The sequence below is a fragment of the Hipposideros armiger genome, unplaced genomic scaffold (assembly GCF_001890085.2).
Source record: "Hipposideros armiger isolate ML-2016 unplaced genomic scaffold, ASM189008v1 scaffold_256, whole genome shotgun sequence".
Lineage (NCBI taxonomy): Eukaryota > Metazoa > Chordata > Mammalia > Chiroptera > Hipposideridae > Hipposideros > Hipposideros armiger.
Window position 1 is genome coordinate 1,899,363 of NW_017731606.1, and position 24,119 is coordinate 1,923,481.

Below are 24,119 nucleotides of genomic sequence, written 5' to 3' on the forward strand. Positions count from 1 at the left end.
GCTAGAGCTTAAAAATGAAATCAAGTCTGAATATTTTAGGCCACTGGCATCTAGAAAACAATAACAAGTTTGCCTTTTGGAGAACAACCACTACATTGCCTTTCCTGGGGAAATCAAGATACCTGGTTCTATTAATTCTGTGAAGCTAGTTGCGTGAACTTCCAGATATGGAAAGAGTTACACTTGGAAAATTTTACAGGTTTGGCCATCACTGACTTCCCAGGATCTTTGAATGTTGCCATCATCACTCAGCCAAGGCTCTGCTGATTTCCCAGTCTCACCTCCTGGATCTAATCAGCTACCAAATCCTATCCCTTCTCTGAATTGTGTTTCACATGGATCCGTTACTTTTCAAGCCCTCAATTTCACTGTGGTTCTGCCCTTCATCACCTTGCCTTGGAACTATACCAATAACACCCTCTGAATCGTACAGTCACAAACCTCCTGTCTCTACTAATCTCTTTTGATGCAGGCTCTTTCAGCAGGCTACTAAAAAACCTTCAGGAAAGCTAGCACTGCCTACATGCTGAAGTCCAAACTTTATGCTGTGATATTTGAGGATTTCTTCAACTGGGACCCAACCTGACTTTCAAGCCCAGATTCAGAGAAATATTATTTAGCTTGTTTGGCTTTTGGTGGATACTTACATGCTGAGTCCCGTCCTGGGATATGAGTGTAACTTGTTGACTCAACCCTGATTGGGTTACTGTGGCCACTTGTGTAGACACAACATCGTCCCCTTCTACACCTGTAACATACGTGATCTGGGACCCTTTAAGAACATCTTCAGTTTGACCTGTTTAAAACAAGCGAATTATTTGACCGACCAATCAAGATGTTTAGAAAGCAGAGGATATTTTAAATATCATAGAGAAGTGTATACAAATTAAAGTGTATATGTATTATATTCTAAATAATGAAAATGGCTTCTAGCACCTCTTTCCAATTCCTCCACCTCCATTTTGCAAAGCCAAACCAAATCAAAGCAGACCAGACCAAGCCTTTCCACATCAAAGTTAAGTGTTCTAATTTTGGGAGACCTCTCTTGTTCTCTTAGAGTAGTGCTACTGTACGTGGGGCGGGGGCGGGGAGGGGAGAACTGTACAGGAAGACTGACAGGCCAATAACCCTTCCAATATGGCAAGTATGCACTAAGTTCTTGCAGTCACTTCAGAAGCTAAAAATGATAAGACAGTCTTCATAAACATTAACCACAAATCTGGAATGGTGTATAAACACAACCTGGTGATATAAGTTACTTACTTTTTTTTTTTATTAGTTTCAGGTATAATAAGTTACTTACTCTTTAACACAAGTGATTGATTTCAAGTCATCAGTACATAATGACATCATTGTGTAAAGAAAATGTAATGGCATGTTATCTGAGGTAAGGTTAATCATTTAATAAGTGACAGAACAGGAACCACCATCCACTTATTTCATAAAGAACCAACAAGTAAATAGCATTTTCAACAGTCCATTACTGCTATACTTGGCAACCAGGAAGATTACTGATTCTTCTCTTCTTCCATCACTTTTTGCCTCCCATGAAGACAGAAAGAAGGTATATATGCAGAAGGTGCCAAAACAATATATACCCATTTTAAGAAAGGAAAAACTATTAAAATTTAATATATATATTGATAACAAAAGATGAATACAAGTCACGTTTGACTTCTGCAATTATAAGAGGTGCTCAAAGTGGTTACCATCACTGTCCAGACACTTCTGATTATGGCGAACTACTGCTTGAGCAATGATAACCAAAGTGTCTACTTGTATACATTTTTTGCCACCCCTGGTATATTTTTTTTCCTTCAAAGAAGGACTTAATATGCTAATTTAAGAGTACTTCCCAAAGTTAGTGGTTAATGCATGCACTCATATGGATATAGTCATCCTGGTGTAATCTCTACGGTAGTCATTACTTCATTTCTTTTTGTCCTATCCCACAGCTATTTATATACCATTATTCCAATAGGTTACAAAACCTAAGGGATCATATGTGAGAAAAGGAAATCAAATCCATTCCTATTCTTGGAAAAACAATTTTAGTTTATTTAACATAAAGTATATTATAGGCTCTTTTCTTGAATACAAGAAATTCTAACAATCTGATATATCAACATTTAAGAAAGAGACTGAGGGAAAAAAAAAAGAAAGAGACTGAGGAAGCTTAAAAAAAGGAAGAGTCTTAAAACCTAAGTTTGACATCGTCAAAGCCTGCTTTCCAACTGCCAGGATTCAGCAGTTGTAATATGTAACCATGCACACTTAGAGTGCTTTGTTAGAAAATAATACAGCATTCAAGACTGAAGGGTTGTTATTTTCTCACTATCACATGATAGAGATCAGAAAAGACAAATTAGAACTATAGAGAATCATCTGAGCAGGCAGTGAGTGATCTGTTTACCCTTATTCTCCAACCAATTCTCCAGCCAACTTTTTTCCACCTTAATGTTTTCAATGTGTCAATATCAGTTGTTAAGAATGGAAAAAGAGGGGACTGGCTGAGTGGCTCGTTGATTAAGAGTTGGCTTGGGAGCGCAAGCTCTGAGCAGCAGGGCCACCAGTTCAGATCCCACATGGGCCAGTGACACTGCGCCCTCTACAACTAAGATGGTGAACAACAGCTCAACCTGGAGCTGGGCTGCCGTGAGTCGCCAGCGAGGGAATAGGCTGCAGTGGGCTGCCATAAGCTACCGTGAGTGGCCGGCAGCCAGCGTGAGCTGCCGTGAGCAGCTGTTCAATGGCCAGCGACCCATCTGCCTCAGCCAGGAAGAGCGCAATGATCACAATACCAACATGGGCCAGTGAAACGACGTCCTCCACAACTAGACTAAAGAACAAAAGGACAGCAACTTGTCTGTTCCCCTTCCCCAGTTCCCCAATGCTGTTCCCTCCCCCAATTCCCCAATAAAAATCTTAAAAAAAAGAAAGAATGGGAAAAGGTTTTTATTTTCAATTTTCAAATTTACTTCATTTAGGAGGTACTCATGAAACAGTAAGACAACCTGTAATTTCTTTTGTTTTAGAAAAACCTACTTCATTTTGCCTATTTACCTATGCTGATTTATTTCACTGAAATCATAGAATGTGGTTCTCTGGAATATATTTTTTTAAGAGTTTATTCCTATTGAAATGAATATTTTTGTCTCCTACAACACTACCTAACAGCACATGAATGAACCAAGAGTTATGTGGGAGTCCTTCACGCTCTGATGATTAAGATCAACACCCTTAACACACCCAAATGGTCTAGCTGCCCCACCGCTCTCCAGCCTCATTTCACACCATCTTCTCAGGGAGAAGTGCCACACTGGCCAGGCTTCTTTCAGTCTCTCCAATTCACTTTGCTTTCTCCAACCTCAGGGTTTTTTGCATATGCCATTCCTTCTATTTGGAATGTTCTCTTGCCTTTTCTCCCTGTTTCCCCTTGCCCTAACCCCTGCTTCTCCACTTAGTTAACCCCTATTCACCTTCTCTATATATAGATCGCTCCAAAACTCATTTCCTCAGGGCATCTGACAGCCTAGACTAAACTAAGTTTCCTTATACAACCCAGGTCACCAAGTACCTTTCTTTGATAACACTTATCACAGTTATAAATTATATGTTGGTGTGATTATTTGAATGAAACTTTATGATTTGAGAAAATACTATTAATCATAAATTATGTTCATTTCTGTTGATTCTCAGACAGAGAGACAGATACACTAGACAAAACCCTCACCTGGAGGAGGCTCAAAGAAGGCTTCCTGCTCCTCCTCGATGGGCTCAGTGTCATTGTGGGCCGTCCGTTTGTGCATGGCCAGCGTGGAGATCTGCTTGTATGTCTTCCCACAGTGGTTACAGTTGTATGGTTTGGAGTGAGTGTGAACAACATGATGTTTGTACAAACTGGAATATTCTGTAAACCTTTTATCACACCCAGGGACTGTACAAACATATGGCTTTTCCCCTAAGAACAGCACCAAAAAAAAAAAAGTTAACTTTTACATATGAAGACATAACCATTTCATACCTCCCCGGAAAGGAAAGAAAAAGAAAAAGCTTACAATAGCAAAAACAAGTAGTTGCCAAATCCCCTTCTATCCCGCCATGAGGCAGCACACAAGAAAAGACTCTCTAACAATGACTTTCACTTGGCTAAAAAGGTAGTCTGCCTCCTCAGTGTTATCCTGTGTCTGAATACCACTTTTCCCTTAATTTCAAGAGATGAGATAATTAAGGATGGATATGTCACCCAGTTTAACTCTAAGTTTTGATGATTTATTGTTACCTAATACTAGATAATCTAAATATGATTTATGATATTATACTAATGACAATAATAAATGCAATTATAACTAATGCAGTTTATCCTAAAGATTTGATAAGGATAATAAAACAGGATTTTCTAAAAAGCCTATATAGCTTGGACAGTAAATCTAAAAGGACATACGTGTTTCATATTAATTTCACTTAACGTCTTACATCCATTCAAAAGCTACTGAATATTCACTAAAAACAACTAGGCAATACAAAGGGAAGTAAAAACTGTAAATCTTTTTCCACGAAATAACTTGAGCACAACGTAGGCAATACAATCATTTTTCGAACATTACAGAAAATTTCAAACATACACAAAAGTATAGAAAAACAGTGTAATAGGCCCCATGTACCAATCACCCAGCTCTAACTAACAATTCATGGCCAATACTGTTTCATTTATTCACTACACATTTCCCCTCCTTCTTCCTACCCTGGATTATTCTCAAATAGCTCCAGATAGCACTCCATTGCATCTATAAATATTTCAGATTGTATATCTGAAAGATGGAGCCTTTTTTAAAAAAACAGAATTAACAATTATTTAATGTCATAAAATATCTAGACAGTATTAATGTGGTGGTGGTGGTGGGAATCTAAAACTGAAAGCAACTCAACTTTAATTGAATATATATATATATATATATACACATATACATATATATATATATATATATTCAAGGGATGTGGAGTATAGTGTGGGAGTGGAGTCAATGGAATTGTAATAGATATGTATGATATGGGGGAGACTGGGGCGGCTGATTGGGGGAGAGGGGTTGTCACTTGGAGGGGTAAAAAGTATAACTATTGCACTGTGTTGTATACTTGAAACTAATTAGAAAAAAAAATACAGGGCCGGCCAAGTGGCGCGTGGGTTAAGAGTTGGCTTGGGGTGCCAGCTCTGAGCAGCAGGGCTCCGGTTCGGATTCCACATGAGGGCCAGTGACGCTGCGCCCTTTATAGCTAAGATGGTGAACAACAGCTCGACCTGGAGCTGGGCTGCCGTGAGTCACCGGCGACAGCGTAGGCTGTAGTGGGGTTGGCTGGCAGCTGACGTGCGCTTTCGTGAGCTGCCGTCCAATGGCTGGCAAAGGACTGCCTCACCCAGGAATAGCCCAATGATAATACCAACATGGGCCAATGAAGCGATGTCTCCACAACTAGACTGAAGAACAAAAGGACCGCAATTTGTCTGTTCCCCTTCCCGATTCCCCAATAAAATCTTTAAAAAACTAAAAATTAAAATTAAAAAATAAAATAAAACTGAAAGCAAACTGGAAAAAAATTAACCTAGTTGTGGTTTAAATGAATACTTTTAACCACACCGAAGGAGTTGAGGTTGAGGAGAAAGAATAAACTAATTAAAGTAACACATACAGTATTTGACTAACATGCTCAGTCTTGGACTAGGTTGTGGGGTTGGGGGAACAGCAAACAAATCTTCAACTCTTTTTAGTAGTGGTATGGAAAAAGTGATTTTGAAACTATTTTATTTTATTTTTAAAGATTTTTATTGGGGAATTGGGGGATGGGAACAGCGCTGGGGAATTGGGGGAAGGGGAACAGACAAGTTGCTGTCGTTTTGTTCTTCAGTCTAGTTGTGGAGGGTGTTGCTTCACTGGCCCAAGTTGGCACCATCATTGTGCCCTTACCAGGTGAGGCAGATCAGTCGCCAGCTTCTGGACGGCTGCTCACAGAGGCTGCTGGCTGCTCACACTGGCTGCTGGCTACACACGGTAGCCTATGGCAACCCACTGCAGCAGGGGCTGCAGCCTACGCCATTGCCAGCGACTCACGGCAGCCCAGCTCCAGGTTGAGCTGTTGTTCAGCATCTTAGCTGTAGAGGGCAGTGTCACTGGCCCTCATATGTGGGATCCGAACCGGGGCTCTGGCGTCCCAAGCCAGCTCTTAACCAATGTGCCACTTGGCCAGCCCTGAAACTATTTTAGACATAAAAAATATTAAGCAAATAAGTAAATGTGTCAATGCTGTTGGAAGCCAGAACTCATGCTGTGGATGAAGGGACATACAAATATGGAATGGGGGAAGGAAGAGAAAGAGCTCTGTCAGATGAAATGCATTGGACACATTGGTGTAAACTCATATTATTTCTAAAATGTGCATATGCATGTGTATAAACATGTGCATGTCCTATTTTATTCTCATTTTGCACCTTACTTGGGTAACTGCATCTTTTTCCATAGCCCTAGTCAGTAAAACCATTCACAAATAGTAAAATCTTACACTAATGTAATCTGTAATATAAGTCTTGGACATAAAGTAACTGGAAATTGCCTCCATCCTCTGCCCAGTCCCCATTCTCAAAAGAGGGCAGGTTAAAGTTCTTATCTTGGTGGATGGTTGTAGGGAAGGTGTGGGGAAGGCAAAGCCAGGCAGGGAAATGGGCAATTCCAACTCGGGAAATTGGCCCTATTCCTATTTAGGCTGAAGCAGAAACCGCCACTAGGTGGCACCAAACCATAGTCAAGACGTAAATGGGTTTAAGTTGTGCTTTTCAGCTTCCTATAGGCCAGCTGCACAGCCTCAACTGGGTCATCTGATCAGCCTTGTAAGAATCGACCGCATGAATCTTTACACTCCACTGACAGCATAATGTGGGCATTTACTGTTTCATACACTTGATGATGATTAGTCAATCCTTTCTTGCAGCCCAGAACTACCTCTTGAGTCAGACCAACATTTATAACTATCTACTGGATCTCTCTACTTCAATGATTCTCAACCATATATACATATAAAAGACCTGGTGAGTTTTTAATATGCACTGATGCCCACACCTCACACCAGTAAAATTATGTTAGAATCTTTGCACATGGAATTTGGGGAATGAGTCTATATTTAAAAGGCAAATCCAGTGTGCAACCACATTTGAGGGCATTGCTCTCTTGACCTGAGTGTTCTAAAAATCAGTATGGCCACACTTAATGTAGGCACCCCTCTCTTTTTATTTATTTTTAAAATTTAAAAAATTTTTAAAAAATTTTTAATTTTAATTTTTAGCTGAGCCATCCTGCCACCTGTTGGTAGAACAGTGGCAGCTCAGCTCAGGCCGGGAATCGAACCAGTGACCCTGATGCTCAGAGCTCACTCTTGAGCGAGCTCTTAACCAAGTGAGCCACTCGGCAGGCCCAGGCACCCCTCTCATTAGAATCTAATTTGTCCATAAAATGTGTTGAATGGCAAACTTTCAGATAATAGGTCTGTATTCCATTACTTTAAATGGGAAAAATGTTTTCCCAGTCAATTTCCTCAAATATCACAAGGAGGCTCTTCAGCACAGAAGTTAAGTTTTCCTCCTATATTGCAAACATGTACTGTAATTTAAAAATGAAATATCTTAAAGATATAAAAGGAATACAAATTATATATTAGCAAAATATCATCTTCTAATCTACAGCCACCTTTTCTAGGCCTCCTAGGTTTTCACAGGCTTTTTAACTTTCTTAGGAAACACATTAACTTAATCATGTAGGGAAGATGATAGCAATAATGCATAATGCACTTACACAATGTAAGCATAAGATACGATTGTATCAAATATGACTTCAGTGTATTGTATGTTCTCTCACTTAGACTCACATGCGATTTAGTACTTTTTCCTTTCATAGAAAAATGCACCCACAAGTAGATTTATTTATAGTGGCTTTCAATTTGGATCATAAATTTTGAGTAAAAAACTTTTTTTATTTTTCTAAGATTTTATTGGGGAACTGGGGAGGGGAACAGCGTTGGGGAATCGGGGAAGGGGAACAGACAAATTGCTGTCCTTTTGTTCTTCAGTCTAGTTGTGGAGGACGCTGCTTCACTGGCCCATGTTGGTATTATCATTGCACCCTTCTCAGGTGAGGCAGTCGCTCGCTGGCCATTGGACAGCCGCTGACGGCGGCTCACAAAAGCTCATGCCTGCTGCCGGCCAGCCCCACTGCAGCCTACGCCATCGCTGGTGACTCACGGCAGCCCAGTTCCAGGTTGAGCTGTTGTTCACCATCTAAGCTGTAGAGGGCGCAACATCACTGGCCCTCATGTGGGATCCGAACTGGGGTCCTGCTGCTCAGAGCTGGCATCCCAAGCCAACTCCTCACCAACGTGCCACTCGGTTGGCCCAATTTTGAGTAAAAATTTTACAAATCATTATAGCAAATAGACAGATGGTAAGAGTTCAGGTGCTGAGGGATAGCCAGGGACCTACGTATATATTCCAAACTGACACCGCCATCTTCCTTTTCCAACCTGCTCTTCCTCATCTTAGCACCATCCAACTTATCATACAAACTAGAATAATAGGTTCTTCTTTATTCCTCATGACTAACTTGGTCACCAAGACCTTTGCCGATACCTCTTCAATGTCTTTCATTTCTATCCTTCTCCACCTCATTTCAAGTATTCTAAGAGCTCTTGATTGGTCTCCTTGCTTATGGTCTCATCTCCCTTTTATTTCTTTTTATACTATTGACTGAGTGATTTTTTTTCCAAAAAGCAAATTTTCTTTACATTCTCTTAAGGCTTCCCCTCTGCCCAAAGCAGTATTCAAATTTGTTAATGTACCCTTTAAAAAAAACGGGATTGTTGTGGATCCCTGAAAGTATTTACAAAAATACTCAGGGGTCTGTGGAATGCAGCCTGAGAAACAATGACTTAAGCAACTAAAGTTCCACTCTGTAAAAATGTCTTTTAATTTTGAATTATCACAAGTTTCTGAATACCAGTAAAAAAAAATCTTAAAAATTTTCTTGTAAAACTAATAAACGCTCTGCCCTCCCCTCCCATTCCATTGCCCTTCCTTTCCCACCCACCAAAAATATATGCACAAAGCAGAGCATCAAAATTAAAAACTTGTGGGCTGGCCAAGTGGCGCATTGGTTAGGAGTTGGCTTAGGATGCCAGCTCTGAGCAGCAGGGCTCCGGTTCGGATTCCACATGAGGGCCAGTGAGGCTGCGCCCTCTACAGCTAAGATGCTGAACAACAGCTCGACCTGGAGCTGGGCTGCCGTGAGTCGCCAGCGACGGCGTAGGCTGCAGTGGGGCTGATCCGCAGCAATAGTGAGCTTTCGTGAGCTGCCGTGAGCCACCGTGAGCCGCCATGAGCGGCCGTCCAATGGCCGGTGAGCGACTGCCTCGCCCGGGAAGAGCGCAATGATAATACCAACATGGGCCAGTGAAGTGACATCCTCCACAACTAGACTGAAGAACAAAAGGACAGCAACTTGTCTGTTTCCTTTCTGATTCCCCAACGCTGTTCCCCTCCTCCAATTCCCCAATAAAACCTTTAAGAAAATAAAAATAAAAACTTGTGTGCTGTAAATGGTATCATCAAGAAGGTAAAGCCAGCCCATGGGAGAAAATACCTGTAAATCATATCGGATAAGGGAATTGTATCCAGAATCTAATAAAGAGTTCTTAGAACTCAACAATAAAAAGACAACCCAATTAAAAAACAAAAAAACAGGCAAAGGATCTGAATAGACTTTTCTCCATAAAAAGATACAAATAGCCAATAAGTACATAAGAAATGCTCAACATGAGTACATTAAGAAAATGCAAATCAAATTACTTCACATACTAAAATGGCTATAATAAAATATATATATAATAACAACTGTTAGCTAGGATATAGAGAAACTGGAATCCTCATACATTGTTGGTGAGACTGTAAAATGGTTCAAACGCTTTGGAAAACAGTTTGGAAGTTCCTCAAAATGTTAAACACAGAGTTACCATATGATCCAGCAGTTCTACTCCTAGGTATATACCCAAGAGACAAGAAATCATATCAACCCAAAAACTTGTACATGAATGTTCATAGCATTATTCATAATAGCTAAAAAGTGAAAACTGGTGAATGGAGAAATAAAATATGATGCATTCATATAACGGAATACTATTCAGTAATTAAAAAGAAAAAAACTACTGATATATGCTATGACATGGCTGAACCTCAAAAACATTATGCTAAGAGAAAGAAGCCAGATGAAAAACGCTACATTTGTATGATTCCATCTATATAAAGTGTCCAGAATGGGCAAATCCATAGGGATAGAAAGTAGATTAGTGACTGCTTATGGTTGGGGGGTGGGGGTAGCAGAAGACTGCTAATAATCAAGGAGTTTGTCTTAGGTGGGTTGAAAGTGTTTTAAAATCGGATTGTGGTAATTAATGGTTGTACAACCTTGTGAATATACTAGAAAACATTGAATCATATATACTTTAAATGGATGAATTGTATAGTATGTGAATTATAAAGCTGTTAGAAAGAAAAAAATCTGTCCGCAGCCCACCCCTCCCACTCTGCCCCATAAGCACCATGAAGCCCACTTTAAGAAACGCCCTTCCCATGACAGCACAATACACAAGGCCCCTGCCTACCCTGCCCCCGACCTCACTTTTTACTACTCTTCTCCAAGTGCTCTACGCTTCCAGTCATAGGAGCCACCCAATGTTCTCCAAATAAGTCATGCTTTCTCATATCTTTGTGCCTTTACCCATGACATTTCCCCTGCCAGGAATACCTTCCCTCTACCCAGCAAATTTTAGGACTCAGTCTAAAAATAAAATTCCCCTGTAAAACCTTCCCTGAATGCTTCTCACATAAAGATGGCTGCTCCCTTCTCTACTCCCACAGCATCTTGTTCATATAAATGGAAGACACTCTACTCTGCGGCAATTATATGTCTACTACAATATCTCTTCCCAACTCAACTGCCCTTGACAATGTCTTAGCTGTCTCTGTATCTGTGATGCTTGACAGAGCAAAACACAGCAGATGCTCAATAACTATTTGTTGAATAAATGAATATATAAATGCTAAGGTGAAGCTTTTTTTAAAGTTGCTTAATTCTGCTCCACCACGTCAAGTGGCAGGAAGGCGGGAAGAAGTTACTTGAAAACTGTTTATGAAAGAAGCAGGAGTTAAACAAAGTCTTGAAAGTTAAAAGACCAAGAAATCAGAGACTGTTACCTGTATGTATCCTCACATGGTTTTTATAATTGGTTGCACTAGCAAACGCCCTCCCACATCCTGGTTCTGTGCAGTAATAGGGTCTTTCTCCTGTGTGTGTCCTAATATGCACTTTTCTGATATTTGATGTTGTAAAAGACCGACCGCAGCCTTCAATGGGACATTTAAAGGGCCTTTCTCCTGAAAACACAAAAGGGAATAAATTATATGGTGCAAAAATACATACAAAATTGAAATGTTTTATCCTTCAATTCTGCTTAGCATCATGCTCAAGACTCTAGCCTTCTTGTATTTGAGCTTCCCTTTTAGTTTTGTTTTATTTTCCTGTAAACAGCATCTTCTTTTCCAAACTTAAATTTACATAGGAAAACCTGAATAGTATTCAAAGCTCATCAATGATTACATGACTCTCCAAGATGGAATCAAACAGATGAGCATATTATAAAGTAAGCTAAGCAAAGCAATGAAAGAAATATCATAAAGAAATACAGAAGAAAAACAGAGCGAGGAACAGGATTAAGTTAAAACAACCCTAGGTTAAGTTAGAACAACTCTAGAATTCCTTAAATGCTTATCTCCTACTTTATTTATTTCATAATACTTTGAAGAAAAATGATTTTTGGTCTTTTTAAAATCAAGTGTCTAGCACATAATAACATAATAAAATTACTGGTTGAGTATTTTACTATTCTCATACTCTTACTGGAAGGTGTACTGTGCCAATTATATTCCTTTTCTTCATATTTGCTTTATACAACCTCAGAAGCCAAAGGGCCTTTAAACTGTCAAGCAGAAAACAGCCTCTGCTTTTGATTCCCATGTGCCCTTTTCTTGAAGGAGCTCAAATTAAGTAAACAACTTCTGGGACAGAAAAAAAGATCTCTCTCTCTCTCTCTCTCTCTCTCTCTCTCTCTCTAAATGTGTGTGTATAGGTAAACAGATATAGATATTTATCTATATATATTTTTCTTTCGGACAGGTGAAATTATGATTTTCTTGTTGGTAGAAACCATTCTAAAAGATTTCTGCCCTCAAGTATGAAGTCATTTAAAAAGGAGCAGGAATCTTTGATCCTTTCTTTAAAGACAGTGCTGTTCAATATATTAACCTAAGGAGAACAAAGAGTTTTACCTTGGGTAAATCCCTTCTCCTTCTCTGGATCTAGATGATCTCTAACGTTTTCCCAGCTCTGACATGCTATGATAAGATACCAGGCATTTTAACAATTTTCACTGTGTTATATATATGACTTCTCTGACTCTATAACACCTTGCTTTGTTTTTGCACTGAAATCACTTGTGTTTATAACAGAAGTCCATGAAGCCCCTTGCTCAATCCAACATTATACCTATGAAAATACTCATAATTTAAAAACCGCATGAGGGCCGGCCGAGTGGCTCAGTTGGTTGAGAGTTGGCTTGGGAGCATAAGCTCTGAGCAGCAGGATCCCACACGGACCAGTGATGCTGCGCCCTCTACAGCTAAGATGGGAACAACAGCTTGACCTGGAGCTGGGCTGTCATGAGTCGCCGGCAATGGTGTAGGCTGCAGTGGGGCTGCAGTGGGCTGCTGTGAGCTACCGTGAGTGGCCAGCAGCCAGCGTGAGCAGCTGGCAGAGAGCGAGAGCTGCCATGAGCCACCCTAAGTGGCCATCCAATGGCCAGCGACCGACTGCCTCAGCTGGGAAGAGTGCAGTGATCATAATACCAACATGGGCCAGTGAAACGGCGTCCTCCACAGCTAGACTGAAGAACAAAAGGACAGCAACTTGTCTGTTCACCTTCCCGATTTCCCAATGCTGTTCCCCTCTCCAAATTCCCCAATAAAATCTTTAACAAAATAAAATAAATAAAAATAAATTAAAAAAAAACCGCATGAATATGTGGTTTGCTGAATGAGTACTATCAAAGGAAGCACAATTTTGATGTTCTGACCAAATATTAAAAGAATTAGATTATAGTTTTATGTAACTTATAAAAGGTTGACATTAGGGCCGACCGAGTGGCTCAGTTGGTTAACAGAACGAGCTCTGAACAACAGGGTCACTGGTTCAATTTTCACATGGGCCAGTGACGCTGCACCCAAGCTGAGCTGCCGCTGAGCTGCCAACAGGAGGCAGGATGGCTCAGCTGGTGAGAGTACGTGCTCCTAGCAACAAGGATGCCAGGTCAACTCCCGCACAGGATGGTGGGCTACGCCCATCCGCAACTAAGTTTGAACACGGCACCTTGAGCTGAGCGGCAGCGAGCTGCCGAGCTACTGATGGGCTGCCAGACGGCGACTGGATTTGGAACTAAGCTAGCTATGCCCTCCACAACTAAGACTGAAGGACAACAACTTGGCTATTCCCCTTCTCCAATTCCCCCATAAAAAATCTTAAAAAAAAAAAAGTTCACATTATATAGCAAATCCAAATAGAATTTACAGGAGCTTGGAAACACTTGCTTCTGATACAATGAATAAAAATAAGTACATGAATGAAATAGAAGCAGAGATCTACAGCTTTGCTCCTGAACATTATAAAGTAAAATCAATTTCAGATCATATTTGAACTAGAAGTTTAATCACTGGAAGAATCCTCCATGGAAAGGTGCGAAACTATTTCAGAATGCTTATAACTATTTGGGGACAAACTTATCACATTATATTTAACATATCTGTTGTAAAATCTCAAACAAATTTATCTTATGCTATATTACTTAGTCAACAGCTTATAATAGCATCTCTTACCAACAGTTTCTGAAATTTTTAAACTCTGACCCAAACCAAATAATTACCTTTATAACACTAATTCCATAAATAATCAACTACTAAGAAGACAGGGGAGGAGAGGAGGTAAGAACAAGTACCCTTTAGGAAAAGGAGAAGGAAATTTAAAGGGGAGGAGATGATCACAAGCCTTTCTTTCTGCGGGGTTGTTAGGGGTTCTGATGCTTTCTTTAGCAGCAGCTTAATGCATGAGAAACAATACTAAATTGAGAAGGAATTGGGTGCCTTAGGTTCTGGTCTCACTTGGGCTACTAAATAGATGTGTAATCCTTGGTATATAAGCCTGTTGCTTAGATAATTCCTAAAAACTGGGAGGGTTGGTTGTCTAGGGCCACTGAATCTTTTTTGGGACATGGATCCCTTTAAGAATCTAACCAAGTTATGGTCCCTAATCCTGGAAAGAAGCATATGTGTGCAAATGGAATTTCAAGAGTTCAAGAAAAGCCCTTGACAATGACTCTCTGAAACTCTTCCTGAGACTCCTTCCCCAAGTCCCCTCCCTGCAGGTAAGAACTGGACTTGATATAATTGTTCACACTGGTACCTGTATGAGTTCTGATATGTTTCTGTAGATCTCCCGAAGTTTTGAAAGATTTAGTACAATTATCTTCTGAACACCGATATGGCTTTTCTCCTGTATGAGTTCTGAAATGACTTTTTAATCCATAACCTTTAAGAAAAATATAAAAGAAATTTAATTACACAAGATCCCTCTAAGCATCCCCATTGAGATTAAGCTATTTAAAAATATAGTAAACACCAAAGATATAATATTAGGCAAACAACAGAATAATTATTAAAAATGTACAAGAGTTATGATAGCTCAGGACTGTCATGCTGAAAATTCAATAGTTTCATTGCTGTCTAGAAGAAGCTGTATGTTTTTCTTTTTAGAAAGTACCCCAATCTTATTTGATGTATACAACTCATAATCCAAAGGCCTGAAGTGGAATGGAGACACGGAATGAGGCACAGGGTGGAAGCCAGGAGGCCTGGGCCTGGGCCTGGTCCCGCTGGATGTGCCCGGCGGTCCCACTGCTAAGTCCCAGCTCCCTATGGTTCCCCCCTAAGGTCTGTCCTAATGTTCAATTCTGTGTCAGTTTTAAAATGCTTGGCTTTTATTTTTCCTGCTAAAAGAAAGCAGGGTGTGGAGTAAAACACCAAACATAGTAGGCAGAAACAAAACAAGTCTGAGGAGAAAAATGAGGAGAGAGGGAGAGAGGGGGAACAGAGCAAGCAGGACAAGAGGTAGTTAAGGGAGAGACTGAAAAACTGGTCACTGTGTATCTGCTAATTCAGACAAAGGCAAGGGGTCAGTTCCTGCTACTGGCCTGTCTCTGCTTGCCCCCTAAGTGGAACTAAGAAATCAAGAAAATTCACGTTTTTACCTGTTGCAAATGCTTTCCCACAGCCTGCATGTTCACACTGGTAAGGCCGGTCTCCTGTGTGTGACCTCTCATGGACCTGTCATTAAAACATAGGCAGGATTCTATTTTCTTCAGGCATTCCTCAGGGAGATGGTGTCAACAAAGGTCTATTTTTCTTTTTTCACTGCTGAATTATTTTGTTGTTTGTGTGTTATTTTTGAGAAACAAAAGATAACTTTTCTCAAAAACTACAGCCCAACAATTCTCAATACAGACCAAAATGCTCTATGTTAAGAAGTACTCATTTTAAATAAGGAACAGGGACACTGGAGGTTTAAGGTTTTCTGGAGTGGTCAAAGGTGTCTGTATGGAACATATGCATGGTGAGAGCTATTAGCTGAGTGTAGGGAGAGGTACCACAATGTAAGGGTAGGAATGGGGAGTCTGCGGCTAGAAGGGCCTCGATCTGCGGCAAGGCTTCCCCACTGACTAGTGGTGTGGCCACGGCACTTGCCTTCTCTAAGCCTCCAAATTCTCTCTGTAAAGTGGGGACATAATAGTATTTGCTGTAGAGTGCTGCTGTGACAAATGAACGCTCATGACAATGGCCAACATTTACTGAACTTCTACCACGTGCCAGGCCAGTCTTTTCAGTACTTTACATGTACAGTATTATTTAATTCTCAAAACCACTTTATGAGGGAGGTACTTTTTTTTTTTTTTTTTTTAAGCTGAGCCATCCTGCTACCTATTGGCAGCTTAGTGGCAGCTCAGCTCGGGTCAGGCATCGAACCGCTGTTGCTCAGAGCTCAAACTCTTGAGTGAGATCTTAACCAACTGAGCCACTCGGCCGGCCCCTGAGGGAGGTACTTTTTATCATCCAATTTTATAGATAAGGAAAATGAGGTACTAAGAGGTCAGGTAACATGTCAAGGTTACACAGTGATAAGTAGTAGAGAGGAGCTCTGAGGTTGCTACTCCAAATATGCTAAATGTGTACTTCCTGACACACTGCAAGTTATTCAGTAATTGTTACTATTATATTTATGAGTGGTATATTGTGTTTAGCTGCAATAAAAGTACTTGGCCTACATATTTGGAAGACAAAACCACCCAACCCCAACTTTTGCTAGATTTCAGTAAATCACTGTTAACAGAGCGATTACACACTGCTCATATAATTATATACATTTCACATTTGACAAAAATTTATTCAAATATATAGAGTACCTACCATGTGCCAGGTAGTATGCTGGCCATTAGGGAGACCGAAATGAAGTAAACAGAATCCAAGCCCTCAAAGACTTGACAGTTTCTAAAATCTGCATAGGCTTTTGTGTGTCTTTGTATGAGTGTGAATGTGTGTCTATACCTTGATCTAAGTGGGGGGAAAACAAAAGCATTTGAATGCTACAAGTATATCATGTTGATATTTAATGTTCTAGGTATCTCATAACTAGACACAGCATTTCTTTATATATACCTTAAGATGATGAGCTGTTGTATATAATTTTCCACATCCATCATATGCACATCGAAATGCCTTCTCTCCACTCTGTTGAGATTTAGCAGTTACTCTTGTTGCATGTCCTTGTAAGACAATCTAGATGAAACAAACAGTATGACTTAAATTATTTATACAGAAAAATAGATGAAATTACTACTTTCAGAATAAAAAAGATAAAATTGTGATGTAGGTTTCCAGACTCAGGTCATTTTATGAAGACTCTATGATGCAAGCCAGTTAGGCTAATTCTGTTCCATGGCTGGCATCAGGGGCTCTGGAGGAAGTTAAAAGGAGACCCATGAGGGGGTATAGCAAGAACTCACAGATCTACAGTAGTCCCCGCTTATCCACAGGGAAACCTATCCACAGGGAAATATTCCAAGACCCCCAGGGGATGTCTGAAACCACAGATAGGACTGAATCCTATATATACTACATTTTTTTCCTATACATATAATGCATACCTGTGATAAAGTTTAATTTATAAATTAGGCACAGTAAGGGATTAACAATAACTAAAAATAAAATAGGACAAGTATAACAATATACTTGTGAATGTGATCTGTCTCTCTAAATACCTTATTGTACTGTAATTACCTTTCTTATGATGATGTGAGAGGATAAAAATGACTTATTGATAACTTTCGCTTAAAGGAAGCACTTTACAGCTTCTCTTTGCAATATCTGAACTGCCAGCATCACTACTACTATGCTTTGGGGCCAGTATTAAGTAAAATATTATTAAGTGCTCGAACACAAGTACCACAATACCATGACAGTCGATCTGACAAGCAAGATAGCTACTAAGTGATTCATGGGCAGGTAGTGTATACAGCATGGATATATTGGATTAAGGAATGATTCACCTCCCAGGAAGGATGGAGCAGGACAGAGGAGCACTACCCAGAAGAGCACACAATTTAAAACTTATGAATTGTTTATTTCTGGAATTTTCCATTTAGTATTTTTGGACAGCAGCTGACCACGGGTAACTGAAACTGCAGGTAAGGAAGGGAATGCTGTGTTCCCATTCTAGAAAAATCAACACAAGTAGCATCTCCGTTATATGCAGAAATTCCCTGACATACTCAAGGGACACACACACACACACACACACACACACACACACCTTTTTTTTTAGCACATGTGTCCTAAAAACAACATAAAGAGTGTTTTCAATTTTAAAAGCAATGAAAAGGAGGGTGTTAGGTCATTTGGGTAGCCTGTGGGAGACTTTATGATCCATATGATCCTAGTCTATTCTTATATTCAGGAGGAGATCACTTTTCTGGAAATTGATACCATAGGACTTCAAACAATTGCACTGATTTCAGAGGCTTTTTAAAGATGACCATCTATTTTAGAAATTACGATATTGTAAAAATTGAATGACTTTCTATTCTGTGAGCCATGTGGTGATAGTGTTGCAACATCCTATTTGTACACGTTGTGACACATGGCTCAAAAAGACTCTTCCAAAAGCTTTTTTATATTGTAAAAATTTTTAAATAATGGAGGAACAAAGATCATCACGACTGAGGAGATACTGCAGATGCTAAAGGCTGAAAGAGAAACCTGAAAATAAAGACATAACAAAATTAAGCAGATGACCCTTTTTTCCAAAAAGTTGTTAGAATTCCTTTGGTTTCTATTAAACAGAACTTATTTCCCAAAGAGATTCTGTCACACAGCACCAGCTGCATATCAACATGGAGTTTTTGGTAAATAAAAATTCCATACATATATTTCTAATTCCCGGATCCTTTTCATCTCCATTTTTAAGGTAATGAATGTGCTTTACAGAATCTGAGTCAGTATGAGAACCGATTAACAAAAATTATTTTTACTTATATTACTAAATATTTAGGTTTAAAGACAATCATTGTTTCCTCCATTTTCAGGTGAACCCAGATATTCTCAATCTGCATAAAATTGTGACTTAACACATTTAATTCAGTCACATGATGTATTTACATTTAATAAGACTTTTTTAGGGTAGATACTTTATTTTTATTTTATTTTTTTTCAAAGTAGTGAAAAAGCAGTTTATTAGAAGAGATAGTACACTTCAAAGAAATAGAAGCAGGCCCGAACAGTAGAGAATGGCTCAATGGCCCATTATTAGAGGAGAAAGTACACTCCAAAGAGTTTGGAGCAGGCCGATCAAAGGAAGCTCAAATGGCCAGTAGATACCTTTTAAACACTTATTTCTTACCATACTGTATGTGACAAAACAGCTTTTACAAATCTTTTTTCTAGCTTTGAATAGAGCTACCTAAACTCTGGGAATGGGTCAGGTCCTCACCATTTGACTACAGTAATATTTAAATGGTAAGGGGAAAGAGTAGAGAATTACTGAGACTAGAACAAGGGTCAGGGGGCTGAGAGGGGCCCAGAATTAGGTAATTGCATAGAAAACAGTGATTCAGCATGCCTAATATGGACACTGGTGGCTATATACAGAATGTACCTTAGGCTTTTTCTTGAAACTGTTAAATCAACTAAAAAAATAAGCCATAGATCTCAATGTAATTGTTAAATTACAAGCATTAATTTAGCCATACTCATGTACTGCAGTATATCCATTAAATATTGCAGACTACAATTTTATGATTAAAAGTAGGCCTATGTCAATAAAACATTTACGTAAAATATGGGTGCAATTCCCAATGGTTATAAGGGAAATACTTATAGACTGAAAAGTGTCTTTATAAAGAATGATAGAATTCTACATCTTCTCTGCCTAGGAAATTCCATCTCCCTGCCTCCATGATGAGGTTAACTCTCATCATTCCAAACAGGGCTGATTCTTCAATTCTTCAGCATCTCGGTCATATTTAGCTGAAATCACTGACATGGCACTTGATCCAACTGTCTTATTTTAAAGATATTTGTATTCCCTTCTCTTCCCTGTTAAGTCTAACAGCTCCTTGAAGTCAAGGACTGTGTCTTATCTGCCTTCATACCTCACAGTGTGAGGTAAAAAGATTTATGTCACTAAATATATGAACAGAATCAAAAGGAACTGAAAGTTTTTTTGGGGGGGGCATTAAAAAAGTTCTAAAATTAAGATTGTGGTGATGATTGGTCAACTCTGTGAATTTGCTAAAACCACACTGTGGTTTACCACTTTAAATGGCTGAACTTCAGAGTATGTGAAATAAATGATAACTGGAATAATAAAGTTTCTGTTTATTTTTCAAAAACCAGAAAAGCCTCTATGAATCCTTTAAAAATTAACTCTTATTTTTATTTATTTATTTTTTAAAAGATTTTATTGGGGAATTGGGGGAGGGGAACTGCATTGGGGAATCAGGGAAGGGGAACAGACAAGTTGCTGTCCTTTTGTTCTTTAGTCTAGTTGTGGAGGATGTCACTTTACTGGGCCATGTTGACTGCGCTCTTCCCGGGTTGAGGCAGTTGCTCACCAGCCATTGGACGGCAGCTCACAGCGGCTCACAGCAGCTCATTAAAGCGCACACCGGCTGCCGGCCAGCCTGCTGCAGCCTACGCTGTCGCCGGAGACTCGCGGCAGCCCAGCTCCAGGTTGAGCTGTTGTTCATCATCTTAGCTGTAGAGGGCGCAGCGTCACTGGCCCTCATGTGGGATCCGAACCGGGGCCCTGCTGCTCAGAGCTGGCGTCCCAAGCCAACTCTTCACTAACGCGCCACTCAGCCGGCCCTTAACTCTTATTTTTAAAAGTTCACTGTTATTACTTTTTCTAATTATTAACAGTAATCCATGTACGAGGACACTGGAGGAATCTGGATACCATCACAAAGAGTAAAGAGAAGTTCAAGGGAACTATAATTCCACCATCTAGGGAAAAACTCTTATTAACATCATGGTGTGTTTCTATTCAGTATTTTCTAAATGTACATATATTAGTGTGTAGTTTTATTTTAGCAGAATTGGAATTATGCTTTACATAAATTCTAAAGGCAGATATTAATTGAAAGTAAGACTCCAAAGCAAGAGAAAAGAGTTCTTGTCAGTCTCTCTACTTCTCTAGGAGCACCAGCGAAGTGAGTGTGCTTATCACCTTCTCAGGTCTGACAGATTAAGCCCAACAGCTCACACCTTCAGACTAGGCTGTGAAAGCACATTATCCTGGAGAGGCTCACATCTGAATCTTTTCTGTTGCTATATTGCTCCCTCCTAGGCAAATTTATAAGAAGCTTTAATTCTGGTATGAAATATACATCAAGGGCTTGGCATCTAATTTAATTAAGCTAAAACAATGAAATAAGATAGAATTCATAACCTGTGATGAGGACTGAAGAGTTATTTCAAAAAATGTACTTATGTGGTACATATGTACAATGGAATAGTACTCGGCCATAAAAAAAAGAAAAGAAGGAAATCTTACAATTTGCGACAACATGGATGGACCTGGAGGGTATTATGCTAAGTGAAATAACTCAGACTAAGAAAGACAAATACTGTATGATCTCACTTAGTGGAATCTCAAGAACAAAATAAACAAATAAACAACAATAGACTCATATATAAAGAGAACAAACTGATGGTGGCCAGAGGGGAGGAGTGTTGGGGAGCTGGGTGAAAAAGGAGAAGGGGTTAACAAATACAAATTGGTAGTTACAAAATAATCACGGGGCTATAAAGTACAGCACAGAGAATATAGTCAATAATGTTGCAACAACTATGTATAATGCCAGGTGGGTACTAGATTAATTGAGGGGATCACTGTATAAATTATATAAATGTCTAACCACTATGCTGTACACCTGGAACTAATACAAAACAATACTGAACGTCAACTGTAACTGAAAAAAATAAATACATATATTTTTTTAAATGTACTTATTTCTGCTCCTCTTCTGATATGTACATTGCATGCCTCAAGAGCTCAGGGTGGTGACGCAAGGGGCAGAAGTTCCAGTTTAGGAAGAACTATTGAGGCCTTCAAGTGTGTGCCTGCAGATGGGAAATGGGCTGGTAACAACAGAACTTCTTATTGCTAAACCAGCTGAAATTCCTAGCATTTGACATGTTATGAAAATTATTAGTAAGGGCTGTTTGCGATGGATCTATTTCCATGCGCAGCTCTAATTATCCAACAGACCTAGCTTAAAGGCATTCACACAAAGTACAGTAGGATGAGGACCTAGAGCAACATCCAACTAGCAAAAGGAACCTCTTGAAAGAAAACCACTGACATTATAAATGCCCTACATCATACAATACTTGGAAAAATCTCCAAGAAGCCAAGGGAGACATCTTCAAAAAGCCATTTTGGCTTTTATTTTTATTTTTTTAAAGTTTACAGCAGAGGATAGTTTATTAGGGTAGAAAGTAACAGCTCTCAAAACGAGAGAGGGTCCCGACTGGGTTGCCCGCCATTTTGGCTTTTATCTCAATACATAGAATGTTTGAATGGGAATGGGATGGGATTCTCTCCCCTTTTAGTGGAAGTACGTCCTTGTAAAGCCCTTCATCTCTCAATCTCAGCTAACATTTATCTTCTCAATTCTCAAATAAACTGTTTTGTTCTATTTGGAACCTGCTTTGTGTCTACCACCTTCCTCTTATCCTATTTCCAATCTAACCTTCCTTTCCAACTATCTCCTATCCCACCCTCATCCTCGCCATTGCAGAAATTCTGAAATAATGTTTGACAAATGACTGGTTAAGTATCTACCTCATACAATGATAAATAACATACAGTCCCTGCCTTAGTAGGACTCTTATTCTAGTTAGTGAAATTGTCCTATAAATGAAGGATTATATTAGAATATAATAATTGTTATCATAGCAGTCCATGCAAAGTTCGATGGGGGACAAAACTGGAAACTGAGCAGTGATGTAGGTTAGGGCGAGCTGTCTAGAGGTGAAACCTGAAGGCTAAGGAAGAGAGATGAGGAGAGCAGTTTAGGCAGAAGGAAGAGTATGACCAAAAGTATGGAAGTGTGTCTAAAAGAAATGGAAACTTAATTTGAAAGTATTATGTCTATATAATAGAATGGAGAACACGAAAAAGAAAGGGAAATTTAGGAACACATTTGGGACAAGCTTTAGGTGCATTATGAAGAGCAAGCCTAGATAATGAAAGCAAAAGGAAGGCAACTCTGGTAATGGCGTGGAACAATGAAAGACAAAAGAGGCAAAGAGACTAACAGAAGTTTGCATAATCATAAATATGGAGAGAAGTAGTAATGGAAACCAGCCTAGGTAATAACTACAGGCTACAAAACAATAGATGATTCTGCAGATTTTTTAAAGGTGAAAATGGACAGAATTCAAAATTCAAAAGCTAAATTAATAAGCTAGAGTGATAATGGATATTTCAGGGTTATACAGTACTGGATATATGTGGTCTTTGTCAAAAGAAAACAACCTGATATATGATCACAAGGGAAATGTCTCAAGGGCAATTTAGAAGCTAACACCAGTGAATTACTGATCATCTTCTAAAACCATCTATAGAAAATGACTTCATTACTATTAGTTTAATGTATGCTATGAAAATTAAGAGATAACCTAAGCTCTGCCATAAATTCATCATGTGATGTTGTTAACTGTCTGTATAAAGAACATACTGTACTAAATCAGTTAATTTTAAAAAACCTTTTTTAAGGAGTCAAACTCCTTTGTCAGGTGAACTATTACACAGCATTCTACTGTGTAAAACAGATAAAGGCATTCCTGCTGCTGTTGTTCCAAGCAGGTGTGGGGGCTCAGAACTCTGCTAGTCCCCAAGGCACCTCAAAGAAATCCTAGGATCTCCCAAAATCAGAATCTGAAAATCACTGTACAAGACAGATAATGCTAAGTCCCTTCTAGCTTAAACATTCTAGGATTCTGAGGAAGTGCAAACCCCATAAAGGGCTAGGTCTAAGATAGAATTTCAAAGTGACTTTAGTAATAGAGATTAACTACCATTTATTTACTGAGGAGTTGCATTTATGTGATGCATCGTGGTGGGTACTTTGCATGTGCTGCTGTCTTATTAGTTCTTCATGACTACCCAATGAATTAAATATTATCTATGATTTATAAATTTAAAAAATGAGGCTCAGCACGGTTAAGTAATGTGACCTGTCCATGGTCAAAGATGGAAAGTAGGATTTGAAGGGCCGGCCGAGTGGCGCGATGGTTAAGAACTCGCTTGGGATGCCAGAGGGCCCCGGTTCGGATCCCACATATGAGGGCCAGTGACACTGCCCTC

At 39.4% G+C, this 24,119-nt stretch overlaps 1 protein-coding gene across 2 annotated transcripts in view; it reads right to left on the reverse strand.

Annotated features, from left to right (window-relative positions):
- Nucleotides 1-24,119, reverse strand: part of ZNF143 (zinc finger protein 143) — a 57,567-nt gene that overhangs the window by 8,606 nt on the left and 24,842 nt on the right. For both annotated transcript variants that reach the window (XM_019656255.1, XM_019656254.1), the window contains exons 8-13: nt 16,907-17,026; nt 15,445-15,520; nt 14,601-14,726; nt 11,288-11,467; nt 3,734-3,961; nt 648-796 (exon numbers count right to left, since the gene is read on the reverse strand). In XM_019656255.1, the coding sequence (XP_019511800.1) occupies nt 648-796; nt 3,734-3,961; nt 11,288-11,467; nt 14,601-14,726; nt 15,445-15,520; nt 16,907-17,026 (879 nt within the window). The remainder of the gene's footprint in view (nt 1-647; nt 797-3,733; nt 3,962-11,287; nt 11,468-14,600; nt 14,727-15,444; nt 15,521-16,906; nt 17,027-24,119) is intronic.